Here is an 18,843-nt window from a genome sequence, read left to right as displayed (position 1 = left end):
GGTGTCCCGAGTGTCCTGAATGTCCCGAATGTCCCGAATGTCCCGGGTGTCCCGAGTGTCCTGAATGTCCCGGGTGTCCTGAGTGTCCCGGGTGTCCCGAATGTCCCGGGTGTCCCGAGTGTCCCGGGTGTCCCGAGTGTCCCGGGTGTCCTGAGTGTCCCGGGTGTCCCGAATGTCCCGGGTGTCCCGAGTGTCCCGAGTGTCCCGGGTGTCCTGAGTGTCCCGGGTGTCCCGAATGTCCCGGGTGTCCCGAGTGTCCCGGGTGTCCCGAGTGTCCCGGGTGTCCTGAGTGTCCCGGGTGTCCCGAATGTCCCGAGTGTCCCGGGTGTCCTGAGTGTCCCGGGTGTCCCGAGTGTCCCGGGTGTCCTGAGTGTCCCGGGTGTCCTGAGTGTCCCGGGTGTCCCCGTGTCCCCCAGGCAGGTGCTGGACACCGAGGACGAGCTGCGGGAGATGGGCTCGGACGCGGCCGTGCCCTCCGAGGTGCGGGACTGGCTCGCGGCCACCTTCACGCAGCAGGCGCGAGCCAAGGGGCGCCGGGCCGAGGAAAAACCCAAATTCCGCAGCATCGTGCACGCCGTGCAGGCCGGGATCTTCGTGGAGAGGTGACAAAGGGGACAGAGAGGGGACAGAGGGGACAAGGGGAGGGGGAATGGGGACAGGGCGCAGGGGAGGCACGGTGGGGACAGAGCTTGGGGTGGGGGGAATGAGAGTGTGGGGGGTGAGCTGGGCACGGGTGAGTCCCCAAAACCCAGGGACTGTCCCCAGCACCTGGGGGGTCCCCAAAACCCAGGGACTGTCCCCACACCCAGGGGCTGTGCCTGTCACTCAGGGGGGTCTCCAGGTGTGTCCCCAAGCCCCAGGGGTGTCACCAGATGAGTCCCCAGGTCCCCCAGCCCCAGGGGTGTCCCCAGCCCCAGGGGTGTCCCCAGCCCCAGGTGTGTCCCCAGGGGTGTCCCCAGGGGTGACCCCAGGGGTGTCTCCAGGTGTGTCCCCAGGGGTGTCCTCAGGTGTGTCCCCAGGGGTGTTCCCAGGTGAGCTCCCCAGGTGTGTCCTCAGGTGTGTCTCCAGGTGTGTCCCCAGGTGTGTCCCCAGGGGTGTCCTCAGGTGTGTCCCCAGGGGTGTCCCCAGGAGTGTCCCCAGGTGTGTCCCCAGGGGTGTCCCCAGGTGTGTCCCCAGGGGTGTTCCCAGGTGAGCTCCCCAGGTGTGTCCCCAGCCCCAGGTGTGTCCTCAGGTGTGTCTCCAGGTGTGTCCCCAGGAGTGTCCCCAGGGGTGTCCCCAGGGGTGTCCCCAGCCCCAGGTGCGTCCCCAGGGGTGTCCCCAGCCCCAGGGGGGGTCCCCAGCCCCCCAGCCCCCCCAGCCCTGCCTCCCCCCAGGATGTTCCGCCGGATGTACACGGCCGTGGGGCCGAGCTACTCCTCCTCCGTCCTCAACTGCCTGAAGGTACCGGGGCACCCCAAAAAACCCGGGGGGCTGCTGGGGGTCACTGGGAGTCACTGGGGGTCACTGGGAATGACTGGGAGTCACTGGGAATCAATCACCGGGAATCAGTGGGAATGACTGGGGGACACTGGGAGTCACTGGAAATCACTGGGATTTGCTGGGAGTCACTGGGAATCAGTGGGAATGACTGGGAGTCACTGGAAATCACTGGGAATCACTGGGAATGACTCACTGGGAATGAATCTCTGAGAACTGTGGAATCACTGGGAATGACTGGGAGTCACTGGGAATGACTGGGGTCACTGGGAGTAACTGGAAATCACTGGGGGTCACTGGGAATGAATCATTGGGAATCAGTGGGAATGACTGGGGGTCATTGGGAGTCACTGGGGGTCACTGGGAATGACTGGGAGTCACTGGGAATCAATCACTGGGAATCAGTGGGAATGAGTGGGGGACATTGGGAGTCACTGGAAATCACTGGGATTTGCTGGGAGTCACTGGGAATCAGTGGGAATGACTGGGAATGACTATCTGGGAATTGTGGAATCACTGGGAATCACTGGGAGTCACTGGGAATCAATCACTGGGAATCAGTGGGAATGACTGGGGGTCATTGGGAGTCACTGGGGGTCACTGGGAATGACTGGGGGTCACTGGGAATGACTGGGGGTCACTGGGAATCAATCACCGGGAATCAGTGGGAATGACTGGGGGTCACTGGGAATGACTGGGGGTCACTGGGAGTCACTGGGGGTCACTGGGAATGACTGGGGTCACTGGGAGTAACTGGAAATCACTGGGGGTCACTGGGAATGAATCATTGGGAATCAGTGGGAATGACTGGGGGTCACTGGGAGTCACTGGGGGTCACTGGGAATGACTGGGGGTCACTGGGAATGAATCATTGGGAATCAGTGGGAATGACTGGGGGTCACTGGGAGTCACTGGGGGTCACTGGGAATGACTGGGGGTCACTGGGAATGAATCATTGGGAATCAGTGGGAATGACTGGGGGTCATTGGGAGTCACTGGGGGTCACTGGGAATGACTGGGAGTCACTGGGAATCAATCACTGGGAATCAGTGGGAATGAGTGGGGGACACTGGGAGTCACTGGAAATCACTGGGATTTGCTGGGAGTCACTGGGAATCAGTGGGAATGACTGGGAATCAATCACTGGGAATCAGTGGGAGTCACTGGGGGTCATTGGGAGTCACTGGGGGTCACTGGGAATGACTGGGGGTCACTGGGAATCAATCACCGGGAATCAGTGGGAATGACTGGGGGTCACTGGGAATGACTGGGGGTCACTGGGAGTCACTGGGGGTCACTGGGAATGACTGGGGTCACTGGGAGTAATTGGAAATCACTGGGGGTCACTGGGAATGAATCATTGGGAATCAGTGGGAATGACTGGGGGTCACTGGGAATGACTGGGGTCACTGGGAGTAACTGGAAATCACTGGGGGTCACTGGGAATCAATCACCGGGAATCAGTGGGAATGACTGGGGGTCACTGGGAATGACTGGGAGTTGTGGACTTCACTGGACTTCACTGGGATTCCCGGGCACCCCTGGGAATTCCCAGACACCCACCCCAAATTCCGGGGCTCCCCTCCCCGGTGTCCCCCAGGGACTGGACCAGTGGAGCTTTGACGTTTTCTCGCTGCACCGCGCGGCCGAGGAGCACTCGCTGCGCACGGTGGTGCTGGAGCTCTTCACCCGCCACAGCCTCAACAGCCGCTTCAAGGTGCGCCAAAATACCCCAAAACTGCCCCAAAATATCCCAGAATATCCCAGAATATCCCACAGCCTCAACAGCCGCTTCAAGGTGGGACAAAATACCCCAAAACTGCCCCAAAATATCCCAGAATATCCCACAGCCTCAACAGCCGCTTCAAGGTGCGCCAAAATACCCCAAAACTGCCCCAAAATATCCCAGAATATCCCAGAATATCCCACAGCCTCAACAGCCGCTTCAAGGTGGGACAAAATACCCCAAAACTGCCCCAAAATATCCCAGAATATCCCACAGCCTCAACAGCTACTTCAAGGTGCACCAAAATACCCCAAAACTGCCCCAAAATATCCCAGAATATTCCAGAATATCCCACAGCCTCAACAGCCGCTTCAAGGTGCCCCAAAATATTCCAATACTGCCCCAAAATTTCCCAGAATATCTCAGAATATCCCAAAATATCCCAGAGTATCCCACAGCCTCAACAGCTACTTCAAGGTGCACCAAAATACCCCAAAACTGCCCCAAAATATCCCAGAATATCCCAGAGTATCCCACAGCCTCAACAGCCGCTTCAAGGTGGGACAAAATACCCCAAAACTGCCCCAAAATATCCCAGAATATTCCAGAATATCCCACAGCCTCAACAGCCGCTTCAAGGTGGGACAAAATGCCCCAAAACTGCCCCAAAATATCCCAAAATATCCCAGAATATCCCACAGCCTCAACAGCCGCTTCAAGGTGGGACAAAATGCCCCAAAACTGCCCCAAAATATCCCAGAATATCCCAGAATATCCCACAGCCTCAACAGCTGCTTCAAGGTGGGACAAAATGCCCCAAAACTGCCCCAAAATATCCCAAAATATCCCAGAATATCCCACAGCCTCAACAGCCGCTTCAAGGTGGGACAAAATGCCCCAAAATACCCCAAAACTGCCCCAAAATATCCCAGAATATCCCACAGCCTCAACAGCCGCTTCAAGGTGCGCCAAAATACCCCAAAACTGCCCCAAAATATCCCAGAATATCCCAGAATATCCCAAAATATCCCAGAATATCCCACAGCCTCAACAGCGGCTTCAAGATGGGACAAAATACCCCAAAATACCCCAAAACTGCCCCAAAATATCCCAAAATATCCCAGAATATCCCAGAGTATCCCACAGCCTCAACAGCCGCTTCAAGGTGGGACAAAATATCACAAAATACTCCAAAATATTCCAATACTGCCCCAAAATTTCCCAAAATATATTAAAAAAAAATCCCCAAACCCCTCAACACCCCCCAAACAGCCCCAAAACCTATTCCCCCCCCATGTCCCCTCCCTGTCCCCTCCCTGTCCCCTCCCTGTCCCCTCCCTGTCACCCCGTGTCCCCTCCCCAGATCCCCGGCGCGTTCCTGACGTCGCTGCTGGAGGCTCTGGAATGCGGCTACGGAAAGTTCCGGAACCCGTACCACAACCAGGTGCACGCGGCCGACGTCACCCAGACCGTGCACAGCTTCCTGCTGCGCACCGGCATGCTGGTATGGGGACACGGGGACATTGGGGACATCGGGGACATTGGGGACACGGGGACATTGGGGACATCGGGGACATTGGGGATATTTGGGACATTGGGGACATTGGGGATATCTGGGGACATTGGGGACACGGGGACATTGGGGACATTGGGGATATCTGGGGACATTGGGGACATCGGGGACATTGGGGACACGGAGACATTGGGGATACGGGGACATTGGGGACATTGGGGACATCGGGGACATCGGGGACATTGGGGACATTGGGGACATCGGGGACATCGGGGACATTGGGGACATTGGGGATATTTGGGACATTGGGGACATCGGGGACACTGGGACATTGGGGACATCAGGGACATTGGGGACATCGGGGACATTGGGGACATGGGGACATTGGGGACATCGGGGACATTGGGGATATCTGGGGACATTGGGGACACGGGGACATTGGGGACATTGGGGATATCTGGGGACATTGGGGACATCAGGGACATTGGGGACATCGGGGACATGGGGACATCGGGGACATTGGGGACATTGGGGACATCGGGGACATTGGGGATACGGGGACATTGGGGACACGGGGACATTGGGGACATTGGGGATATTTGGGACATTGGGGACATTGGGGACATTGGGGACACGGGGACATTGGGGACATCGGGGACATTGGGGTCATTGGGGACATTGGGGACATCGGGGACATGGGGACATTGGGGACATGGGGACATTGGGGATATCTGGGGACATTGGGGACACGGGGACATTGGGGACATTGGGGATATCTGGGGACATTGGGGACATTGGGGACATTGGGGACATTGGGGACATTGGGGAGATCGGGGACATTGGGGACATTGGGGATATTTGGGACATTGGGGACATTGGGGTCATTGGGGATATCTGGGGACATTGGGGTCATTGGGTACATTGGGGACATTGGGGTCATTGGGGACATTGGGGACATCGGGGACATTGGGGACATTGGGGACACTGAGGACACCTGGGACATTGGGGACAGCACTGTCCCCAAGGGTGGCACCACAGAGTCACCAACGTGGTCCCCATTGCCTGTGGTGATGCTCGTTGCCGTGGCAACGTCCCCAGGGTGACACCTGGCCACACCTGGCACACATCTGTGCCTAAATTGTCCCCACCTGGCTGTCACACTCATGTGGGGGTGTCCCCGTCCCCATCCCTGCCCTTGTCCCTGTCCCCATTTCTGTCCTTGTCCCCATTCCTGTCCCCATCCCTCTCCCGTCCCCATCCCTGTCCCCATCCCTGTCCCTGTCCCCATCCCTGTCCCCATCCCTGTCCCCATCTCTGTCCCTGTCCCCATCCCTGTCCCTGTCACCCATCCCTGTCCCTGTCCCCATCCCTGTCCCTGTCCCTGTCCCCTTCTCTGTCCCTGTCCCCTTCTCTGTCCCTGTCCCCATCCCTGTCCCTGTCCCCTTCTCTGTCCCTGTCCCCATCCCTGCCCCTGTCCCCATCCCTGTCCCTGTCCCCATCCCTGTCCCTGTCACCCATCCCTGTCCCTGTCCCCATCCCTCTCCCGTCCCCATCCCTGTCCCCATCCCTGCCCTTGTCCCTGTCCCCTTCTCTGTCCCTGTCCCCTTCTCTGTCCCTGTCCCCATCCCTGCCCCTGTCCCCATCCCTGTCCCTGTCCCCAGCACTGTCTCTCTGAGATCGAGCTCCTCGCCATCGTCTTCGCCGCCGCCATTCACGACTTCGAGCACACGGGGACAACCAACAGCTTCCACATCCAGACCAAGTGAGGGCACGGGGACACGGGGACATGGGGTGACACAGGGGATGTGGCACAGCTTGGAACAGCATGGGTGGCACAATATGGCATGGCACGGGTGGCACAGCATGGAACAGGTGACACCAAACGGCACGGATGACACAGCAGATGTGGCACAGCACAGGTGGCACAGGTGATCCAGCACAGGTGGACCAGCATGGCACAGCCTGCACGGCACAGCGTGGGTGGCACGGCGTGTCCCACACTGTCACCTGTCCTGGGGACGCTTTGGGGCCCTCTGAGGACACCGGGGCTCACCTGTACACCTGGGGATCAGTGACTCCTTGGGGACACTGCCGTGCTGCCACCCTGGGGTCACCCCTCGCCGTGGGGGCAGCTGGCCCAGCCGTGCCCGTGCCCACCATGCCACCGTGCCACCGTGCCACCATGTCCCCGTGTCCCCAGGTCGGACACCGCCATCCTGTACAACGACCGCTCGGTGCTGGAGAATCACCACATCAGCGCCGTGTTCCGCCTGATGCAGGACGAGGAGCTCAACATCTTCGTCAACCTCACCAAGGACGAGTTCGTGTAAGGTCCCCTGTGCTGTCCCCTCGCTGTCCCCTCGCTGTCCCCTCGCTGTCCCCTCGCTGTCCCTGATGCCGTGTCCCCACCCCGCAGGGAGCTGCGGGCGCTGGTCATCGACATGGTCCTGGCCACCGACATGTCCTGCCACTTCCAGCAGGTCAAATCCATGAAGACGGCGCTGCAGCAGCTGGAGAGGTGGGTGAGGGACATCAGGCTCGGGGGTGGGAGGGTGGCAGGGTGGCTTTGGTGACAATCTTGAGTGTCACCGTGCTGTCCCCAGGCTGGACAAGTCCAAGGTGCTGTCGCTGCTGCTGCACGCGGCCGACATCAGCCACCCCACGAAGCAGTGGGCGGTGCACAGCCGCTGGACCAAGGCGCTCATGGAGGAGTTCTTCCGGCAGGTGGGGCCGGGGCCGGGCGGGGGGACACGGGGGACACCCCGTGGGGACACCACGCCTGTCCCTTGCCTTGCCAGGGGGACAAGGAGGCCGAGCTGGGGTTGCCCTTCTCGCCCCTCTGCGACCGCACCTCCACGCTGGTGGCCCAGTCGCAGATCGGTGAGTCCGGGCGAGGTTCCCGTCCCTGTCCTGTCCCCACGCTGTGCCCACGCTGTCCCCACCCACGACATGTCCCCTCCTGTCCCCAGGGTTCATCGACTTCATCGTGGAGCCGACGTTCTCGGTGCTCACCGACGTGGCCGAGAAGTTGGTGACGCCCCTGGCCGAGGACGGCTCCAAGACCAAGGGCAACCCCGTGGCCACCCAGCAGCCCAGGTGGGCGTCGCTGTCGCCGTGGTTTGTGGCCTGTGGTGGTGGCGTTGGTGGCCCTGCCCCGCTGCCAGCTGTCCCCATTGTCCCCCAGCTCGCAGTGGCGGCAGCCGTCCCTGGATGAGCACCTGGAGCTGGGGGACATCAAAGCCGACCTGGCCGGGTTCCGCTCCACCTGGACCAAGCACATCCAGGAGAACAAGCAGAAGTGGAAGGAGAGGGCGGCCAGCGGTAGGGGACGGCCACCAGGGCCACCAGGGCCACCAGAGCCACCAGGGCATCCAGGGCCTCCAGGGCCACCGAGGAGGGGCTGGGGACCACCACGAACCGCGCGGGGACAGCTCTGTCCCAGCGTCCCCAAACGGGACGTGGCACCAGCGTGGCACGGGTGGCCCCGGACCGTGCTGGTGGGTGGCTCCGGGGAGGGGGGGACACAAGTTCTGGGGTGTCCCTGGTGACCCCCCCCGCCCCGTGTCCCTCTCCAGGCATCACCAACCAGGCGTCCATCGATGAATTGTCACCGTGCGAGGAGCCCGCGGGCCCCGGTCCTCACAGGGAGAACGGGGACGTGGAATAGCAGCGGGAGGAGCGAGGTGGGGACAGTGACAGGGGGACGGGGACACCGGGAGAGGGGTGGGGACAGCGACAGGGGGATGGGGACAATGACAGGGGGACGGGGACACCGGGAGAGGGGTGGGGACACGGAGGTGACTGTCCCCTGCCACCAGGTTCTTGTCCAGCTGAGTGACACCGTTTCGTCCAAAGTCTTCGATGCCATCGAGTTCAGCTCCATCTGCAGGGCAGGAGCCCCCCGGGGCCGGGCTCGGATCGGTGGCACCGCCGTGCCAGGATCGGTGTCACCTGTGCCAGGATTGGTGTCACCTTGGGCTCAGATCGGTGTCACCTCTGTTTCAAGATTGGTGTCACCTCTGTGCCAGGATTGGTGTCACCTCGGGCTTGGATTGGTGTCACCTCCGTGCCAGAATCGGTGTCACCTCTGTGCCAGGATTGATGTCACATCTGTGCCAGAATCGGTGTCACCTCTGTGCCAAGATTGGTGTCACCTCTGTGCCAGGATCGGTGCCACCTTTGTGCCAAGATTGGTGTCACCTCTGTGCCAGCATTGGTGTCACCTCGGGCTTGGATTGGTGTCACCTTGGGCTCAGATCGGTGTCACCTCTCTTCCAAGACTGGTGCCACCTCTGTGCCAGGATCGATGCCACCTCTGTGCCAGGATTGGAGTCCCCCAGGCTGTCCCCACTGTCACCAGTGCCACCAGGCCCTCACTGCCACCCCCGGCCCCTCCCCCAGGCTGGGCTCGTTCCTTCGGAATTTTTAAAATCGCTTTTCCGGCTGCTCGGGAGGGGCTGGGACAGGGACGGTGGCGCTGGCGACAGCCAGGTGGGGACGCGATGTCACCTCGAGGGTCACCGCAGTCCCCTCTGTGTCTGCGGGGTCTGGATGGTGACACCGCGAGGGTGGCCTGGGGACAGGGATGGGAGAGGGACAGGGACAGGGACAGGGACAGGGACAGGGATGGGACAGGGACAGGGACAGGGATGGGGACAGGGACAGGGACAGGGACAGGGACAGGGACAGGGATGGGACAGGGATGGGACAGGGACAGGGACAGGGACGGGACAGGGATGGGACAGGGATGGGACAGGGATGGGACAGGGACAGGACAGGGACAGGGACAGGGACAGGGACAGGGACAGGGATGGGGACAGGGACAGGGACAGGGACGGGACAGGGATGGGACAGGGATGGGACAGGGATGGGACAGGGACAGGACAGGGACAGGGACAGGGACAGGGATGGGACAGGGATGGGGACAGGGACAGGGACAGGGATGGGACAGGGACAGGGATGGGGACAGGGACAGGGACAGGGACAGGGACAGGGACAGGGACGGGACAGGGACAGGGACAGGGACAGGGACAGGGATGGGACAGGGATGGGACAGGGACAGGGACAGGGACAGGGACAGGGATGGGACAGGGATGGGACAGGGACAGGGACAGGGATGGGACAGGGACAGGGACAGGGACAGGGACAGGGACAGGGACAGGGATGGGACAGGGATGGGACAGGGACAGGGACAGGGACAGGGATGGGGACAGGGACCCGCTCCGGTGTCCCCTCCCCGACTCCGGGGCTCTCCCAGCGCCTCCCTGGAATGTCCCCGGAATGTCCCCAGAATTTCCCCTCTTCCCAGAATTCCTGCGACATCCCGGGAATGTTCGGGAATGTTCGGGAATGCTCCAACATCCCGGCTCCATCGAGCCTCGGGAATTCCGGAATTTTTGGGACACCCTCGGGAATCCTGGAATTTTTTGGGACATCCTCAGGAATTCCGGAATTTTTGGGACACTCTTGGAAATCCTGGAATTTTTGAGGCACTCTTGGGAATCCCAGAATATTTGGGACATTCTTGGGAATTCTGGAATGTTTGGGGCATCGTCGAGAATTCCGAAATGTTTGGGACATCCTGGGGCATCCCGGAATTTTTTTTGGGGGCATCCTCGGGAAATCCCGGGAATGCCCCGAACCCCGGGAATCGTCCCGGGAATGCTCAGGAATGTTCGGGAATATCCCGGGAATGTCCCGGACTCCCTCTCCCCTCCCCCTCCGGCTCCAGCCCCGGCTCCGTGCCCCTCCCCCACCCCCCCAATATTTGTATTTTTAGACCCCCCCCGTGTCCCCCCCATCTCCCCCCTGTGTCCCCCCCCGTGTCCCCCGTGTCCCCCCCGTGTCCCCCCCGTGTCCCCCCCGTGTCCCCCCCGTGTCCCCCGTGTCCCCCCTGTGTCCCCCCCGTGTCCCTCCGTGTCCCCCCCCGTGTCCCCCGTGTCCCCCCTTGTCCCCCCCGTGTCCCCCCCGTGTCCCCCCTGTGTCCCCCCCCCGTGTCCCCCCCTCGGTCACCGCTGGCAGAGCTCGCCCCTCCCCCCCGCATGTGTGTCCCCTCCCTCCCCCCCGCGCCGCCGCCGCTAACGAGTAATTAATTAATGAATGAGTTAATTAATAAACGCCGCCGCCACCACGGCCACGCTCCGGGTACTGAGGGGGGGTGGGGGGGTGTGGGACCACCGAGGTCACCCCCAGGATTGGGGGGGACACGGGGGGAGGGAGGGGGGGCCCTGAACCGGGGGATGGGGGCGGCCCAAAAAGGGGTCCTGCAGCCACCCCTCCCCCCCAGAACCCAAAAAAGGGGTCCTGGAGCCCCCCCAGAACCCAAAAAAGGATCCTCGAGACCCCGGAACCCAAAGGGGATCTCGAGTCCCCCAAAAAATCTACTGGGGAGGGGTCCTGGAACCCTGTCAGTCACCCAGAAGGGGTTCCTGACCCCCCCTCCCCATTACCCAAAAAAGGTTTTGGGGGTCCTGACCCCCCCCAACACCCAAAGAGGGGATCCCCTCTTCCCCCCCCTCCCCCCCCCCGGCGCGGCCCAAGGAGGAGGCGGGGGGGGGGGGGGGGGAAGGATCCCTTTAATCCCGGATGGGGGGAGGGGTCCCCGCGCCCCCTCCCCCCACCGTGTCCGTGTGTCCCTCCCCACCCCCACCCCGTGTCCAGGTGCACGCGCGTGTCCCTGTCCCCTCCCCGTCCCCTCCCCGTGTCCAGGTGTTTCCCCCATCCCCCCAGGTGCGCGCAGGTGAGGGGGGGGGGGAGGGGCCCAGGGGGTGGCAGTGAGGGGGGAGGGGGCGGTCGTGTGCTCAGTGTCCCCAAAGTCACCTGCGCTGAGGTCCCCAGGGGGAGGGGACAGCCCTCAGACCTCCCCCCCTCCCCCAGGGTGGGGACCTGCCTGTGGCAATTAAAAAACAACAAAACAAAACAAAACAAAACAAAACCCAACAAAACAAAAACCCCAAAATCATTCTGGGCAACCCCAAAATCTTAGAAAATGGAATTAAAAAAAAAAAAAATTCTCCGCCGGCTTCCGGGTCCCGCTGCCACACCTGGGGACAAGGGACAGCGCTGGGGGAGGGGACGGGACAGGAGGGGACCCCCCCTCAGCCCCTGTCACTGTCCCCATGCCAGTGCCATCCCAGTGCCATCCCAGTGCCATCCCAGTGCCATCCCAGTGACATGTCCCAGTGTCCCAGACCAGCGTCCCAGTTGCCCCACCCAGGTGTCCCAGTGCCCCCCCAGTGTCCCACGCCCTGTCCCAGTGCCCCAGTGCCATGTCCCAGTTCCCCACCCAGGTGTCCCAGTGCCCCCCCAGTGTCCCACGCCCTGTCCCAGTGCCCCAGTGCCATGTCCCAGTTCCCCACACAGGTGTCCCAGTGCCCCCCCAGTGTCCCACGCCCTGTCCCAGTGCCCCAGTGCCATGTCCCAGTTCCCCACCTTCTGTCCCAGTGCCCCCCCAGTGTCCCACGCCCTGTCCCAGTGCCCCAGTGCCATGTCCCAGTTCCTCACCTTCTGTCCCAGTGCCCCCCCAGTGTCCCACGCCCTGTCCCAGTGCCCCATTACCATGTCCCAGTTCCCCACCTTCTGTCCCAGTGCCCCAGCCTGGTGTCCCAGTGCCACCCCAGTGCCCCAGTACCATGTCCCAGTGTCCCCAGGTGTCTCAGTACCATGTCTCAGCGCCCCAGTCCAGTGTCCCGGTGCCTGCAGCGCCCCAGTCCAGTGTCCCCAATGTCCCAAATGTCCCCATTGTCCCCAGTGTCCCCAGTGTCCCCAGTGCCCCCAGTGTCCCCAGTGCCCCCATTGTCCCCATTGTCCCCAGTGTCCCCAATGTCCCAAATGTCCCCAGTGTCCCCAGTGTCCTCAATGTCCCAAATGTCCCCAGTGTCCCCAGTGCCCTCATTGTCCCCAGTGTCCCCAGTGCCCCCAATTCCCCCAGTTTCCCCATCGTCCCCATTGTCCCCAGTGTCCCCATCGTCCCCATTGTCCCCAGTGTCCCCATTGTCCCCAGTGCCCCCAGTGCCCCCATTGTCCCCAGTGTCCCCATTGTCCCCATTGTCCCCAGTGTCCCCAGTGCCCCCATTGTCCCCATTGTCCCCAGTGTCCCCAGTGCCCCCATTGTCCCCAGTGTCCCCATCGTCCCCATTGTCCCCATTGTCCCCAGTGTCCCCAGTGCCCCCAGTGCCCCCAGTGTCCCCAGTGTCCCCAGGCCGTACCTACTGGCCCGCGCTGTCCCCAGGCTCTATATGAGTCCCATCCTCGGCCCGGTCCCGCCGTGCAGCCCCGGGGGTCCCGGCTCGGGGGGTCCCAGCCCGGGGTGTCCCCACCTGGGGCGTCCCAGCCTGGGGTGTCCCATTCCCGGGTGTGCCATCCCCGGGTGTCCCTGCGGATGTCACAGCGCCGGAGGTGACCTCAGATCCCCCCAATTGCCCCTCGTCCCCCCCGCCCCAAACCCCCCCGGACTCACGGTGGCCGCCCTGGGCTGTGGCCAGCGGGCAGGAGCCCCCGGGGCTGTGGCGATGCTCGGGGTCGCCGCGGTGGCATCGAGTCGTGGTCGCCACTTCGTCGTCGTCGTCGCCACCACCACCCTGCGCCTGCTTGCACAGGTGATGCTCCACCATCATCTGCAGCTCTGCCGGGCAGGGAGCGGCGCTGGGGAGGGGGGGACCCTGGTGACCGTCCCCACGCTCCCGGCGACACCGCCAGAGCCGCCTGGGTGGCACCGGGGTGGCGTTTGCCACACCCGGAGAGAGACTAGCCAGGGGGGTGGTGGCATCCAGCCGCCCGTCCCCTGGGGTTCTGGGGGGGGTTTGTCCCCTCCCTGTGCTCTCCTCGTGTCCCCCTGTGTCCCCTCATGTTCCTTCATGTCCCCTCGTGTCCCTTCATGTCCCCTCATGTCCCCTCGTGTCCCTTCATGTCACCTCATGTCCCCTCGCTCTGCCCATCTCGAGTCCCCCCATGTCCCCTTCGTGTCCCCTCTTGACCCACCGTGTCCCCCTCGTGTCCCCCCGTGCCCCCCCATATCCTCCATGTCCCCCCCGTGTCCCCCCCCATATCCCCCATGTCCCCCCATATCCCCCATGTCCCCCCCCGTGTCCCCCCCGTGTCCCCCCCCCATATCCCCCATGTCCCCCCCCATATCCCCCATGTCCCCCCCATATCCCCCATGTCCTCCCCCCATATCCCCCATGTCCCCCCCCATGTCCCCCCCGTGTCCCCCCCAAGTACCTTTCATGGTGGGGGTGGTGCGGGAAACTTTCTTCCTCTGCCGGGGGGACATGGCCAGGCCGGACTGTGGGGACAGTGCGGGTCGGGGGGGGTGTCCCCAGCTGAGGGGGGGGTCCCGCGTGTCCCCCCGGGGTTCCCCACACCCCCCCCGGGCAGTACCACCTACCTTCAAGAGGGGGTTGGGCAGCCGGTCCTCATCGATCTCTGGGGGTGCAGAGTTGGGGGGTGGGGATGGGAGGTCAGCAGAGGGGTAGGGGGGGGGGGGGTCCCATCCTGCACCCCCCGGGGTCAATGCGGCCCCCCCGAGGCCCTCTGTGCTCTGGGGGGTGTCATGGGGACATCGCCCCCCCCCCGCCACATTGTCACAGGGATTGGGGTCCCTCCCCCCCCCTCCCCTTGCGTGGGGGTCCCGAGCATCGGGGGGAGGGGGTCCTGGAATGTGGGGGGGGGGGGTCCCTGTGGACAATGAGGGGGTCCCTGAGTACTTTGGAGGAGTCTCTGAGCATCTTGGGGGGGGGGTCCCTCAACATCCTGGGGGGGGTCTCTGAACATTCCATGGGTGTCCCTGAACATCTTGGGGGGTGTCCTGAGCATCTTAGGGGGGTTCCTGAGCACTCCGGGGGTGTCCTTGAGCATCTTGGGGGGGGGGGGGTCGTGAACATCTTGAGGGATCCCTGAGCACTCCAGTGTGGTCCCTGAACATTTTGGGAGTGTCCTGAGAATTTTTGGAGGGTCCCTGAGCATCTTGGGAGAGTTCTGAACATCTTGGGGTGGTCCCTGGGCATCTTGGGGGTGTCCTGACCATGTGTGGGGTCCCTGAACATCCTGGGGGGGGGGGGGTCTCTGAGCATCTTGAGGGGGGTCCCTGAACATCCTGGGGGTGTCCTGAGCATTTTTGGAGGGTCCTTGAGCATCTTGGGAGGATCCCTGAGCATCTCGGGGGTGTCCTGACCATGTGTGGGGTCCTTGAACATCTTGGGGTTGGGGGGGGGGGGGGAGGGGGGAATCCGTGAACATTCCTGGGGTGTCCCTGGAGCCCGGGGTGACACGGGGACACCGCTCAGACCCACCTGGGGACGACTGGTCACTGCTCAGGACCAGGTTGGCGGGGGGTCGGCCGACGCCTCCGGATCTGGGGGAGGGGGCACAGGAGAGAATTGGGACCCTCAGCCGTGACCCCCCCCACCCCACCCCACCCAGACCCCGCTGTCCCCGAGCCCCGGGGGCGGTGGTGGCCCCGAGGGGACAGCGCTGGCCGGACACACACACGTGGCTTTTCCATCCCGCAGTTAATTATAATTCTACCCGGCCACGGGAAGGGAGTGGGGACAGCGACACGGGGACAGCGACACGGGGACAGCGACACGGGGACAGCGACACGGGGACACCGGAGGGGCCCTGCCCTTCCTCTGCGGCCTCTGTCCTTGCCCAAGGTCACCTGAAACTGCTCCGGCCACCGTTTCGTGGCCTTTTGGGGCGACTGGTGGCCACGGAGTGGGGACAGTGGGGATGGCGGTGGCCGCGGGGACAGTGGTGGCCACTGGTGGGGGGCTAGCAGTGACCCCCGCGCCCCCTTTCCCCGCTGACCCAGTAACTGAGCGGCTCCAAAAATGAATTTCCCAGCGAGGATTCCCTAATGAGGAGGGCTGACTAATGAGATGCTAATGAGATGCTAATGAGGCGGGCGAAGGGCCGGGAGCCCCCCCCCCCCGGCCCCCGGCGCATCCTCCCGTGCCGGCCCCGTTGCCATGGAAACGCGATCTGGATTTTAAACGGAGATTACAGGGAACCGGGAATCGCCGGGAATCGCCGGGAATCGCCCCGGCCTCTCCGAGGACACACGCACGACACCACCCACCCCTCAATTTGGGGGTCGGTGCCCACTACCCACCCCATCCCCTCCCCCCCCCCCGAGATGGAGCTGGGAGGGTTTGGGGTCTCTCCCCCCACCCCCAGGTTCTGCAGCATCGGGAGGGACCCCAGGAAGGCGCAGCCCCCCCTGGACCCTCCGGAGCCTCCTAGGGCTGAGGGGGGAGGCCGTGCCCTCCCCTTCCCCTCCCCCTCCCCTCCCCCCATCCCGGTGAGACCCCCGGGGAGGGGGTTGGGGACACCGGTGCCACCTGCTCAAGGTCACCAAGGTGGAGCCCCCCCCTCATTCCCGGGGGCGTCCCGGGTGTGGGGGGAGGGGGGGGGGGGAATCCCGGCGATGCTGGGGGGAGGGGAAACGTTGGTCGCCCCCATCTCTCCGTCCTCCTCCATCCCTCCTTCCCTCCTCCATCCCTCCTCCCTGCCTTCATCCCTCCATCCCTCATCCCTCCTCCATCCCCCTGTCCTTCTCCATCCCTCCAGTCCCCCCTCCATCCCTCCATCCCTCCATCCCTCCAGTCCCCCCCCCTCCATCCCTCCTCCTTCCCCCCTCCATCATCTCTCCCCTCCCCGTCCATCCCTCCATCCCCCCTCCATCCCTTCTCCATCTCTCCATCCCCCCTCCATCCCTCCTCCCTCCCCGCTCGGCCTCGCTCTGCTCCCGCCGCTATTTTTAGATCAATCTCCAGCCATCGATTAAGGAGAGCGGCGCGATCCGGGGGCAGCCGGGACCGGGCCGGGATCGGAACCGGGAGAGGGGGTGGGACAGTGGGAGGGGGGGGGGTGTCAGCAAAACCGGGAGCAAAACCCCCCCCCCGGGATTGTCCCCGAAGCCTCGGGGACACGCGTGGGGGGAGTTGGGGACAGGACAAAGCCCTGGGCCAGGCCTGGCACCCACGGGGTGCTTAAAGGGGGGAGGGGGGGGGGGCTCAACAGAGTTGGGGGTCGTGGACCCACGAGGGGACACGGGGGGATCGTGGGGACAAGGTCCTTGGGGAGGGTGGGGCTGGAGAGATTTGGGGATGACCCTGCAGGACACAAGGGACACCTCGTGGTGCCACCCGCAGAGGGGTGACACGGCCGAGCCCCCCCACCACCATCACTGCTAGGGGGTCGTGCTCAGGAACACCCCAAAAAGAGGAGCAGGGAGGGGACAGTGGCCGTGTCACCTGCTGCCACCACAGGGGGCCGGTGTCACCCCCAGCACAGGGCCCTGGGAGGGGAAACTGAGGCAGGGCAGGGCAGGAAGGGTCCCCAAGACAGGGCAGTGCCCGAACCCCCCAGCCCGGCTCCTGTCCCCCCTCCAGCAGCGCCCCAGTTCTCTCCCTCCCTTCCAGGCACCCCCAAACTCTCTCCATCCCTCCTGGGGACCCCACGCTGGTGCCACCGAGCCGGGTGGTGACCCCACATGGCCACAATCAGCGCCACACTCGCCCCCACCCCGCTGGCATAGGGGGCTCCTCGACCCCCACCCTCAAGACCCCCAGTTAGGGGGACACGGTAGGACCACCCATCCCTCCTCATCCTCATCCTCCTCAAGCCCCCGCTGGTGATGACGGGGTCCAGGGATCCCCCCCAGACCTCCTTTGTCCCCTGCAGGCCCCGGGGGCGGGGGGAAGTGGCAGGAGGGGGTGGCGGTGCCCGGGGGTCCCCGGGGGTCCCCAGCCGTGTCCCCAGGCGGGGTCACCCCGGGGCTGCTCTGGAACCGACTCTGAGGGGAGCAGGGGCTGAGTAAAGGCTGGAGGGGTCTGGGGGGGGGTCCCAGGGGGGCCACGACCCGGTCCCCACCCCGGGGTGGCCCCGGTGGCGTCGCGCAGAGAGGACACATGGCCCTGGCACTGCCACCCCCCGTGCCACGGCCCCGAGGGGATGTGGGGACCGCGGGGACCGCTCCTGATGTCCCCAAAACCGGGGGGGGGGGGGGGGGGGGCGGCCGGGGGGCTTCACCCCCTCCTGTCCCCGCTGTCCCCACGTCACTCCCCTCCCCAGCGGTGCCCACCGGGCTCTCTCCCTCGGTGTCCCCCAGTGTCCCCCGGTGTCCCCCCGGTGTCCCCCCGGTGTCCCCTCACCTGCTCGGCCGCCTCCGGGTCCAGGTGCGGCTCCAGCAGCGGCACCGTGAACTGGATCTTGCGGGGGCTGTTGGGCTCCATCGCGGGCGCGGCGGCTCCGGCGGCTCCGGCGGCTCCGAGCGGCCACGCCCCGGACACGCCCTGGACACGCCCCGGACACGCCCCGCCCCCGGCCCCGCACGAGGAGGGACGGCGGGACACGGGGATGGACACACGGACACGGGGACGGACACACGGACACGGGGATGGACACACGGACAGACACAGGGACACGGGGATGGACACACGGACACGGGGACGGACACACGGACAGACACAGGGACACGGGGATGGACACACGGACACGGGGACGGACACACGGACAGACACAGGGACACGGGGATGGACACACGGACACGGGGATGGACACACGGACACAGGGACGGACACAGGGACAGACACAGGGACACGGGAACGGACACATGGACGTGGGGATGGACACACGGACATGGGGATGGACACATAGGGACAGACATAGGGACACAGGGACAGACACAGGGACACGGGGATGGACACACAGGGACAGACATAGGGAGACACAGACAGACACAGGGACACGGAGATGGACACACGGACAGACATAGGGACACACAGATGGACACACAGGGACAGACATAGGGACACACAGACGGACACATAGATGAACCGTGGGACACGGGGACAGACAAACAGACACAAGGACGGACTCCAGGCCGCAGGGACGGACACACGGACAGAGCCAGGATGTGGGGACAGACACCGGGACAGAAAAAACGGACACAGGGACAGACTCGGGGACACTGGGACAGACATGGGGACAGGGACAAGGGCAGGGACGGGGACAGGGATGGGGACAGGGACAGGGACGGGGATGGGGACAGGGACAGGGACAGGGATGGGGACGGGGATGGGGACGGGGACGGGGACAGGGACAGGGACAGGGACAGGGACAGGGA

The 18,843-nt window shown here is 64.0% G+C and overlaps 2 protein-coding genes across 2 annotated transcripts; one reads left to right on the top strand and one right to left on the bottom strand.

Moving 5' to 3' along the window:
- Window positions 1–420: 420 nt before the first annotated feature.
- PDE1B (phosphodiesterase 1B) lies at window positions 421–8,382 on the top strand. Its single transcript, XM_062511066.1, has 12 exons — window positions 421–602; window positions 1,374–1,440; window positions 3,077–3,193; window positions 4,566–4,706; window positions 6,377–6,477; window positions 6,916–7,041; window positions 7,132–7,233; window positions 7,319–7,439; window positions 7,514–7,595; window positions 7,685–7,811; window positions 7,900–8,036; window positions 8,291–8,382. Exons 1-12 carry the CDS (start codon window positions 451–453, stop codon window positions 8,380–8,382), a joined length of 1,365 nt encoding a protein of 454 aa, XP_062367050.1. The 5' UTR covers window positions 421–450.
- Window positions 8,383–12,922: 4,540 nt separating this feature from the next.
- On the bottom strand, window positions 12,923–17,950 carry PPP1R1A (protein phosphatase 1 regulatory inhibitor subunit 1A). The gene is given in 7 exon segments (XM_062511140.1): window positions 12,923–13,089; window positions 13,174–13,338; window positions 13,935–13,998; window positions 14,101–14,138; window positions 15,005–15,044; window positions 15,046–15,066; window positions 17,870–17,950. Coding segments are annotated over 7 exon segments (576 nt in total).
- Between the last annotated feature and the right edge of the window lie 893 nt (window positions 17,951–18,843).

The sequence above is a fragment of the Cinclus cinclus genome, chromosome 30, assembly GCF_963662255.1.
Source record: "Cinclus cinclus chromosome 30, bCinCin1.1, whole genome shotgun sequence".
NCBI lineage: Eukaryota > Metazoa > Chordata > Aves > Passeriformes > Cinclidae > Cinclus > Cinclus cinclus.
The sequence above is the reverse complement of the archived record's forward strand: the minus strand, read 5'-3'. Positions and strand labels throughout refer to the sequence as shown.

Bases quoted from the DNA above. Each gene is read 5' to 3' on its own strand.
- PDE1B (XM_062511066.1), top strand. From the start codon at position 451: ATGGGCTCGGACGCGGCCGTGCCCTCCGAGGTGCGGGACTGGCTCGCG. The intron at 4,707-6,376 runs GTATGGGGACAC...CCCTGTCCCCAG, and splicing joins TGCTGCGCACCGGCATGCTG to CACTGTCTCTCTGAGATCGA. The intron at 7,440-7,513 runs GTGGGGCCGGGG...TTGCCTTGCCAG, and splicing joins TGGAGGAGTTCTTCCGGCAG to GGGGACAAGGAGGCCGAGCT.